The sequence below is a fragment of the Brassica oleracea genome, chromosome C4, assembly GCF_000695525.1.
Source record: "Brassica oleracea var. oleracea cultivar TO1000 chromosome C4, BOL, whole genome shotgun sequence".
Classification (NCBI taxonomy): Eukaryota; Viridiplantae; Streptophyta; class Magnoliopsida; order Brassicales; family Brassicaceae; genus Brassica; species Brassica oleracea.
The window spans coordinates 18,018,323-18,029,817 of NC_027751.1; the positions used below are offsets into that span (position 1 = coordinate 18,018,323).

At 33.4% G+C, this 11,495-nt stretch overlaps 1 protein-coding gene across 2 annotated transcripts; it reads left to right on the forward strand.

The window, feature by feature from the left end:
• Positions 1-2,629: 2,629 nt before the first annotated feature.
• Positions 2,630-5,964, forward strand: LOC106340316. Of its 2 annotated transcripts, none has more exons than XM_013779198.1 (6): positions 2,630-2,990; positions 3,456-3,649; positions 4,094-4,127; positions 4,421-4,556; positions 4,726-5,209; positions 5,618-5,963. In XM_013779198.1, exons 1-6 carry the CDS (start codon positions 2,687-2,689, stop codon positions 5,867-5,869), a joined length of 1,404 nt encoding a protein of 467 aa, XP_013634652.1. In that variant the 5' UTR covers positions 2,630-2,686; the 3' UTR covers positions 5,870-5,963. The 2 variants fall into 2 exon arrangements, with proteins under 2 accessions (XP_013634652.1, XP_013634653.1); XM_013779199.1 differs by having other exon boundaries at positions 2,870-3,030; positions 5,618-5,964.
• Positions 5,965-11,495: the final 5,531 nt, after the last annotated feature.

Below are 11,495 nucleotides of genomic sequence, written 5' to 3' on the forward strand. Positions count from 1 at the left end.
CGAAGATGTGTTTCGGACGCTACAGGGTGTCCCCCCTGATAGGTCGGACCCCTTCACGATAGAACTAGAACCATGGACAGCTCCGATGTCCAAGAGTCTGTATCGAATGGCTCCGACCGAGATGGTCAAGCTAAAGAAGCAATTTGAAGAATTGCTTGACAAGGGGTTCATACGTCCGAGTAGTTCCCCTTGGGGTGCACCAGTCCTCTTGGTGAAAAAGAAGGATGGTAGCTTTTGGTTATGTATCGACTATCGAGGGTTGAACAGGGTGACTGTGAAGAACAAGTACCCATTACCACGGATAAACGAGTTATTGGATCAGCTCAAAGGGGCCAAGTGGTTTTCTAAGATTGATCTGGCTTCGGGATATCATCAGATTCCTATAGAGCCAAACGATCAGAGGAAAACGGCATTTAGGACTAGGTACGGCCACTACGAGTTCGTGGTTATGCCTTTCGGTCTTACCAATGCACCTGCTGCATTTATGAAAATGATAAATAGCGTGTTCCAAGACTTCTTGTACAAATTAGTTATCATCATCATATATGATATACACGTGTACTCCAAGGATGAGGAATCTCATAGGAGACATTTGACAGCCTTGTTAGAATGATTATGGGAACATAAGCTTTATTCTAAACTCAGCAAGTACAGTTTTTGGCAAAAGAGCATAGGGTTTTTCGGTCACATCGTGTGTCCGACCAGGGCGTCTCAGTTGATCCAGAGAAGATCAAGGCCATATTATGGCCACGAAAATGACCGAAGGGTGGCCAAAGAATAATCCTCAAAAAGAATAATAAAACGGACGAAGCCAAAGAATGGTCCGATTATGGCCACGAAAATGACCCAAGGGTGGCCAAAAAAGGAAATTCGAGCCAAGACGGTTTTGATAAGCAACCAAAGTTCTAATGGGCAAACAAATATGGATAAAGCATTGGAATGAGTTTGGCATAAGGAAATATTGTTTGAAGTTAAATGGCTGGAAAAGTATTAAAGGATTCAGAAAAGTCTAGAAGCACCAGGAAGCCAAAAATAGAAATGGAAATGTTCGAGAATGATGAGTTGAGGTCCAAAGGACAAAGGACTTAGACAATTAGCTGTTGCCGGAGTACACATTGAATTGGTCAGATTATCAATTGCAAATCCTTAACTTGGAACCGCTAGGAAACATGTTCTCAGTCATTTGATCTTGGGATTTTGGATTTGATCTAGGAACCTCGGGTCGAATGTTTGGGCACAAGTAATGGCACCTTTGATCTGGGTAAAGTTCTTTAGTTTGTCGTGCATGTTCTGGTTTGATATTTGCACGGCAAACTAATCTAATTTGAGTTAATCCGGATCGGGGGTGTTACATGCAGTACCTCGCATTCATTCGACCATGCATCTCTTTTGCGATCGATCGTGTCTCACAATTCATGCACAAACCTACTGAAACACATTGGCAAGCAGTCAAACGTCTCCTTCGATATTTGGCTAGTATCTCTTAGCATGGAATTCATATGTAGACCGGCTCTCCTCTAACCTTACACGCATTTACAGATGCTGGTTGGGCTGGGGATACTGATGATTTTGTTTTTACAAATGCTTATGTCATCTATCTCAGTAAGATACCAATCTCTTAGTCCTCCAAAAAACAGTCTGGTGTTGCACACTCCTCAACTGAAGCAGAAGACGTGGCAATCGCCAACACTTCTCTAGAGGTACGATGGTTTTGTTCCATGTAACAAGAACTTTGGATCTCCGTCCCTGCTCCTCCAGTCTTCTATTGTGACAATCTAGGAGCCACATATCTATGTCCAATTTTTCATGAAACACACTGCTATTGATTATCACTTCATAAAGAATATGATACAATCTGGTATGCTTCATGTCTCTCATATTTCTACTAAAGATCAGCTAGCAGATGCTCTTGAACTCGCCAACAGTTTCTCACTATAGCATACGGGGTAATGTGCCCCTGATTAATTTTTTTTAAAGCAATTATTATAAAGCTTATGGAATGTTACCAACCCTAAAATTAAATATAATGGGTGTGCCCTCGGCTAATTAAGTTTCTACGTCCACCCATGTACACTAACGTGAAGAAAATCGATTGTAAATCTACTTTTATTTCAAATAAAGTGTCTCACTAGCTAACTAAGGGGATTAGTCAAACTTCTAAAAGTTGTGGGCGCGCAGTGAAATGATGTTTTTTTTAAACACTGAAATGATTTTAGGGCGATTTTTTTTCTGGTTATAAGTTGAGATGAAGTTTTAGTCTAGTATATTCTTTTAATAATACAAATGTCCATTTGAACATCTGGTTAAAATTTATGATTTTTACGTGGTTTTCCAAAAATGATAAAAAAATCGAAATATCTCGATCGAGCACTTTTAATCATTTGAGGCAGTTCTCAACACCTATCACCTATGGGATTTGTCAAATGATATGTCTCCGGCCTAACACTAGGTTTTACAAAAACAACATGTGTGAATTAATATTGACTTGTGGATGGAGGGAGACCAACCCCCATTCTTTGACCATCGTAATATCAAATTTAAAAAATAATAAACTCGTGGCAAAATATGTAAATATTTGTTTTATATAAGCACCCAAAGCTAACATCGTGACTTAACTTGCAAAACAACTCTTCCAAGTTTAGACGCTAAATATTAACGTTGACCACTAAACCACAATAATAAAGATATGTGTACAACCGAAAAATATTTTGTGTTGGATCCAAGAGAAGCCACCTTCTCGGATCTCGCACGTCTTCTCTTCTCCTCGGATCTCAGGAATAGAAGGTTCATCGATTCGTCTGAAGAGAAGCTTGAGGATGATCTTTGCAGATTCCGGCGACGATGGATCATCTTTGTATCCATCATTATTCAAAAACTCATGATTCTTCTAAGGAAACCTCTCTACTTTTTGGGATTCTATCTTTCTTTTTGGTTGAATCTTCTTTCTTCCAATGGTGGTTTCTTTAAGATCCTCCCAAATCTTTTCAAAGGTCAGATCTACTTTGGACTTCTTGTTTCAAACTAATTGGTGTAAGTTCCGTTAATTACATTAAACATAAAATAAGGTTAGACGACACGTATAATTTCTTTATTTTCTTCGAAATGACAAATGGAAACAGTGATCATAATAGACCAATAATTGTCGCTTACTATGAATTGTTTTTCACAAATGATCTTGCGAGACTAAGTTAGTAAGTTACTCTAAAGGGATTTTCTGCCTTATCAAGTATATATCTCCTATAATTAGTTCAATGTTGAAACTACATTTGAGAGTAAACCTACATTTAAACGCAACTAGGACCTCATTTGTGCAACCAGCCAGCGATTGAAATTAACTGAAAATGGTTGAATTTGTGTAATTAATATTAAGTTATTCTAGATTTTTTTGTGCAAAATCCACTATTTAAATATCGTCACCATTTGTTTAACATTTATATTTTCTGTAACTAATTCAGGTAAGATTATATGGCCGGAAAAAACATCAGCGACATTTGCATCTTTAGTCGGAAACCTAGACCGGCGAGTAGAGCTAGACCGGAGAATCGAGAGAGGAAGTAAAAGATACAAAGCAATGTTGTCAATTATGGCTTCTAAGCTTTCTTACGAGAACACAAACTTTGTCAGCTCTGTTCTTCACAACCATTGGAAGGTTTTAACTTTTAATAATAACCTCTTTTCGTTTTGATAAGTATCTTTCTCCTTCATATTCTTTTCACAACTCTCACTATCAAAATAATTCTAGGTTGCATATCAATCACAATCAGTAATACTTATGTTAATATAAAATGCCTAAGGTTATATTCTAGTAAATAAAAGGTTACAGTCAAGATTGTCATCGATGACTCGTCTAAAGGTACTTTCAAAGCAATTTTCCAACAATTCTTGGTAAAAGTAATTAAAAATTACCCAAAAATAAGGCAACTGATGCGTGCTGTTTTAGCTGTATCTTCATTTCGTCGAAATATTTAAGTGCATCGTAAGAACATGATCATGCATGATTATATTTGAGACAAAAATTAATACAATACAATAATAAAAAAAAAATATCTATTGGACTTTGTAATCACTATTTGTTAATTTATTCCTGGAACAGATGAACTTATTGGGTTTCTACAGCTGTTGGAATGGTGAGGAAAAATATATGACTCAATCTCTATACATATTTTGCCAACAGAAAGAGGGCCTATACATGCCTTTATTCCTATTTTCTATAGAATTCTACAAGATTATGCCTTAATTCTTTAATATTGTTAGGATATTAAAAATTTTACTTGTATCAAGTATCAAGAATAGTGACGAAAAAAAATTATTTATATACAGAACATTTACATAAGTTTTTGTGTTTTTTTCTTCAGAGAGTAACATTTTTTTTTTGCTCTTGTTAACAGAAGTGTAATACTTTATTCTTTGGGTTTCTTAGGTTACCAGAAACAGAAGTCCACCGAACTGATTGTTATAAAAGACACAAGCACGTATCCGAACCTCATCGTCGTCAGTTTCAGAGGCACCGATCCTTTTGACTCCGATGATTGGTGTACCGACTTTGATCTTTCCTGGTAAGCTTTTTTATTTTCCTTTTGCTTTAATATACTCTTCTTTTGGACATTGTTTCGATAAACTCTCCAAACATAATCATTGTTCTTAGTTCACTTTAGGTTGGAGTCTATTCAGTTTAGGTTCATTGATTGGTTCCTCTAATTACACCAATGTTGATTTTCAAAATAGGTACGAGATCAAGAATGTGGGAAAAGTACATGGTGGATTCATGAAAGCTTTAGGCCTTCAAAAAGAAGGATGGCCTAAAGAAGTAAATTTTGACCAAACCCAAAATGAAACTACTCAATATGCATACTACACTATTATGCATCACTTAAAAGAGATTCTCGATCAAAATCCAGCATCCAAATTTATCTTGACTGGACATAGCCTAGGTGGAGCCCTAGCGATCCTATTCACGGCCGTGTTGATGATGCATGACGAAGAGCAAATGCTAGACAAGCTCGAAGGAGTTTACACATTTGGGCAGCCCCGCGTAGGAGATGAGAAGTTTGGAAAGTTCATGAAAAATTCACTGAAGAAATATGAGGTTATGTACGAAAGATACGTGTATTGCAATGACATGGTTCCTAGGTTGCCTTTTGACGACAAGACACTCATGTTCAAACACTTTGGGGGATGCCTTTACTATGACAGTTTCTATAGAGGAAAGGTTAGTTACAAACTATAATTTATGTCCTTTTTTCTTTGAGTTGATCACTAATTAGAGATTTTAGGAAAAGGTTTTTTTTTCCTATCTTGTTCCGCACCCGTTCCTAAAGTTCTTTCTAACATGAGAATATACTCCTGATGGAGACGAGACTTCGTATCTCGGAATTGGACGGGACAGAAACTAGCTGAGAAAATTATTTTTTAAAAAATAAAAAATGTTATATTTATAAATCTTATGTATTTTCTTAAAAACTGTTATCATTTCATACGAGTATAAAATATTATGTAACAGTTTTAATATATATTTAGTCCTAAATGGGAAAATCGAGAATTCTTGTCTTGTTACCATTTGCGCACTTCCTTGACTGATGAAATTATATTCATTGCTACTGCGTATTATTATGTTCAGGTAGAGCAAGAGGAGCCGAATAAAAACTACTTTAGTATGTTATGGGCAATACCCAAGATTATGAACGCAATTTGGGAGTTGATGAGGAGTTTTATCATACCTTATTGGAAAGGTGAAGAATACAGAGAAGGATGGTTCTTGAAGTGTTTCAGGGTTGTTGCTTTGTTAATTCCGGGACTACCTGCTCACGCTCCTAATGAGTATGTCAATGCTACACTCTTGGGAAACTTACCAGACCTGCACCTTGACTAGGATTTGATTGCATAGTTTCCGAATTCTTTGTATAATTAGTTTATGTCCAACTTTAAATAAATGAAGAGTGAAGAAGTAATAAAATGAATAATAATGTATTTGGAGATTGGACGATGTTTACAAATGGTACACCATTCACAAATCCAAACTCAAGATAGTATTATATGGAAAAAGCTTTAAAACATTTGTACCAAAATAAACCAAAAATATTTCAATATTATCATTTTAACATACCAAAAACAAAAATTAAATCAGCATGAGATATGAAATTGTTCGAGTAAGACTATCTAACCGCATTCGGTGTCATCAAAAGAGTTGCACCAATTCTGAAGACGGATATTTTGCTGGATTTTAGTCGTACCTCGTCTCTCGGAAGAAGCTGGAGTAGTATGCGGTTGAGAAGACACATTTGATCTCAGTAGATACTTAATTTGGTTGGAGAGAATTGAGATAAATGCCAAAACTTCGTAAAATTACATTATGTTCAGCTCTCATTGCAGCCACATTGCCTCTGACCGTTGATAAGTCTTTTTGAAACCACTCCAACTTTGCTTAAACTTTATAATTGAATAGGTTGTATGGTTGGAGCGCTAACACTGTTTAGACATATACTTTAGTGAATATATCAGATGTATTTATATCTGATTGTTATTGAATTTATTTATATGTAAAAATATGATTTAAATATAATTTCATAAATGAGAAATTTCTTAGGATAGCCCTGAACAATTTTTTGCCACAAATATGGCTTCCAAATATCAAAATGACAAAAATGTTTCATTAAAGAGGTAAATATACACTTATACCCCTAGGATTAACTAATATACACTTAGAGTTTAGAGTTAAAGGGTAGAGTTTTGGGAGTGATGTTAAAATTTTAAAATTTTAAAAATATTTTTTTAAACAGTTTCAAAAACAATTTTTTTTAAAATTAAAAAAAATGTTTGTATATTTTAAAAAAAAATATTTCGAAACTATACAAAAATTAATTATTATATACATCTTTTATTTATTCATTTACATTTATATATCTAGGATAAAAGGGTCTTGTGCCTCTTTAAGTAAACATTTTGGTCATTTTGATCTCTGTGAGCTTTTTTGTAAAAAAAAACTTAAAAAGAGTCTACTTAGGAAAATTCCCATTCATAAATTAATTTTAGAGAAAATTGGTTTCTATTCCTATAAAAGCATCCTTAATTAGCTAAGTATCCATGAAATGAAAGAAATATTTTTGTTCCATTTTTAAGCCTACTAATAGCTTTCTAGTTGTGTCATTATGTTTGTCAGCATACTACCTTTCTCCATCTCTCTTCTTATTTTGATTTTAACTCTCCCCCTTCTTACTTTACGCTCTAACTCTCTCTCTCCTTAATTTCTCATAACAAAAAACATTTGAAAAACCTAAACATGAAGAAGAATCAATGACAAAGATGAACACAATCAGAACATAATTTTGCTAAGTTTCAAAATATTGATTTCAACACTATTTTCGGGTTATTTTTAGCAATGGTGATAGCTAAAGATTCGTTACATCACTTCCAATCTTCCAATCTTCCAATCCGATTTTCCTCCTGAGTTTTGTCACCGACGCCGGTGCACAAGTGCTTCAAGAACAACAACCTCTGCCATCTCCAACGCTACTACTTCTGAATCAAAATCAATCTCATTTCTTTATTCCTATCAATCCACAAGTAATTTTTTTAACTTTGAATTTCTTTCTTAAAATTATTATTTTCTATATGTAATATTTTTTATTATAAGTTTGATGCTATTTTCACTTTGATTGTGCTAAAATTAAAATTAGTCTAAGATTTGTTATCTGGTATTTTGTTTTATAAATCATTTGTTATCTGACAAATGATTTGATACAATGCTACATATTTTGTTAAGAGATACAAAAAACTTGTCATTAATTGATACATGATTGGTGTAGCTGATAAATGTTTTCGTAGATGGTTTACTAGCTTATCCTTTTTTTTATTCTTGGTTTGTTTTGCCGACAAATGGATCGATACTTGGTGTGAGTAAATATGTTGTTTATTAAATGATTTGTTATCTTATACATGTTTTGTTATGCAGTATATGTTTTGTTAGGCGACACGAAGTTTGATATCGATGAATGAGTAAAGGAAAAGATTCAAAAAAATTGAAAAATGGTGGTTATGATAGAGATAAAAAACAAGAGGAAAGAGAATTGAGAAGTAGGAAAGAAAAGATTAAAGAAAATGAAAAAGTGTACTAGGGGAAAAATAGTGTATCCATTATTATTTTAACATACAACATGTTTTGATATATTGTTGTATCAAGTATCATCTAATAGAGCATATACCAAACAATATATCAATTAACAAATCATCTATCAAACAATGTATCAGTTATAAAAATATGTATCAACTAACAAATTATGTATCTACAACAAACAAGGTTATTTCATAAGTTTAGTTTCTAACAAATAAGTTAACCACTAACAATTAATTTAACACTAATATTAAAATTTAGAACGAATTGTATATTTCAAAGATGTTGAGATCTTGCAATCAATTGTTATCTCTAATTTACATAAATGATAATCTTTTGTATAAAATCATGAGTGATTTCAACTTTATAGCATAACTATTATCCGATAACTATATAATTAGATGTTATATGGTTTGTTAGCGATATGATAATTCATTTCGTTGAGAGATTCTAAAATTTAAAATTTCATAAATAAATTTGTATTTATGTAAAATTGTCTAACCACATGTTAGTCTATTTGTAAGGTCTGTATATGAATATGATTCTGCTAAATTCCCTTTTAGTTAACATGTGCGTGAGATGCACTCTCTTGTATCAACACAAAAATCGAAGAAAATGAGTGGCTCGCAACAGTTCAAACAACATACATATATCCAGAAACAGTCTGCTAACAAATTTGTCAGAGGATCTTTACCTCTTTGACTCCTCTGTCCATCGCAGAAAAGAACATCAAACGTAAGGGCATTTTCGTCCAATGAGGAACCAAAATGTATTGGATGTGTCCTAAATGTCAATCAAATGGCAAACCTACAATTTGGATCCGTTCTAAGGGCATTTGCCTAATTCTCCCTTGATTTTAAACTATAAAAGTATAAACTAATTAATTGTAGAATTTGAAATTTTAAAATGGAATTGGCTTGTTTACTTCTATTTGTGATAATCGAATAATCTAAATCATGAATCTTCAAAGATTCCATGAATATCAAATGCTTTTAATATAAACGTTCACATTGTTTTTAATTGCTTTATCATTTGTAACAAACCCCAAGCCACACTTAGAATAAGCTTTAGTTTCAATTAGAAAATGAATGTGCAATCATTTACTTCGGGACTCAATTCTAAAATACACTATTACCAATTGTTTACAAGCAACTAATTTTGTGTGGGGTGTCGGCCCTTACATTTCCCTATTAACAAAAGATAATACTTATTTGAGTGAAAAAAATCTCAAACTCATCAATAAAATAGTGTGTTGTGACTAGAACATTATAATGTCAATAAGTTTTTGAATTGAGATTTTAGTATATATCATTTACTAATTTCATAATTTTCTTTTGTTTTACATGTGTTTAAGGATTTGCAGAATGAAAGATTCAGTGAATTCAAACTGCATCTGCATGCTTCATATTACACAAGAAAGAAACATTTTGTACATGATGACTATTTTCCCGCTGAGTTATGATGTTTATCTTAACAATTATCATTGAATAGTTAGATATGAAGAACTTGATGCTTGAGACCAATTTTAACATGGAGAAGTTACAAGAAAAAAATTTCACAAAAATTGTCAACATAACCTCTCAAATCTATAAATGGATGATCAACTGCAATTTATTATTGAAAAGTGAAAATGCATATGATATCATAATGAAAAAGATATATCATATTACAAAAAAACACAAATATTGATTTTATTACTGTTCATTCAAAACTTCACTCACATGAAAATAACATAGTAGACCTAGAATATCATATCAAATCTTGATGCTAGATTTAGCCTATGAAAAAACTGAGAATTTTAGAATTTTTATTTAAATCAAAGGTTGACTACATTTCATCATGAAGTCCAAGAACAACTGAGTACCTTAACTGAAAAACTAGATGAGGTCTCAGTTTGAGAAGAAGCCAGAGGAACAAGCAAATGTCACTCTTGAAATTGTTGACACACATGAACTCAAAATGATTGATTTGGTCTCACACACGAATTTGAACTTTGACTCATCAGATTATGAGGATGATGCATAGTTTGTTACATGAGCATCAACCAATTCAGACAAAAGCTATAACTTGTCTAAGAAACACATAAGGAGGATTTCACCTACTTATGAATCTGAGAAAAGACTAATAATATTTGGCGAACTCCTTGTAGAAATCTAAGGAGACAAGAAAAGAAGTCAGCAAGATGTTCTATGACAAGAAGAAAGACAAAGTCACAACTAAAGATATTGGTTAAGAAAGATAACCCAAAATTGTTCAATGTCTCTTTCTCCGTTCAACGCCATGATTTTGATGATGATGTTGGTGATATAAGAACTTGCCGGATTATTATGTGTAGAAAAGATGCATATAGATTTTTTGATCTGAAGAAACGTGCTTCTCACCAGAGATTACCCATTAGTTAAGTAAAGAGTGTCTTTGATTGTTTATGGGTTGTTTAGTATCCGGGAGAGAAAACAAGACTTGTGCCATAAACCATGGCAAAGGGCGACGATTCCTTCTTCTTCACTTACAATAATGTTAGAAATAATGGATTAAAACACATCGATGAATTTGTGTAAGGGCCCATAACGTCTTTTTTATAGATTCCAAAAGTTGCTATCAGATGTTCTTTTCTCCACAAACATTGTGTAGTTCTTGATGGAAGTGGTAAAAATCTTGCTGAGGTTATCAATCAAGTTCTCATATAATTGAGAGAGCCATTTGAGTGAGCTGCATGTTCCTCCAAGAACAATTGACAATATCCTACATCCTTCTCACTTTTGTCGAAATGGGTTTGGCCTATGGCGATTAAAATTTTCACTCATACAAGCCCTTGGGGTTTGTCATACATTCATAGATCATGATTATTATTTTTTAATATATGAACTAGTGTGTGAGCTACATGACCGGTAAAATCAGCCGCATCATCTGGTTTGAATTCTTGTGGCATTTGTATTTAAGCTTTCAGTGGGAAGTCTTTGATAATTTGTGTGTTAAATGTCTTTTGGGATCGTTAATTGGTCCATATGGGGCTGAGATAATTTCTAAAATCTATGCAAGTTTGACATACTGCTTGTGACCGAGATAACTTCTAAAATTGTGTGAACGTTTCATCTTTCCAGTTTACACATTGAGATAATTAATTTAAAAGATATTGTAGCTCGGTAGGAAATTCATGTATGATTGAATTTTCAGTCAGTCTCATTCAAATTTGACTATGTTTTGCATTTTTATGCATGTTTCTCATTTGCAGTTTTCATATGCATGACTTGAAATGTTATTAGCGATAGTCGTTTGTGGTGACACGATTGAAATCTGGTTTCTTGTTGTATTTTTCATCGTATGCATTATTTGTGAGGTACATTTTGTGCGCTAAAGAGAATCTTCTTGATTGGAATCCCTCTACTTT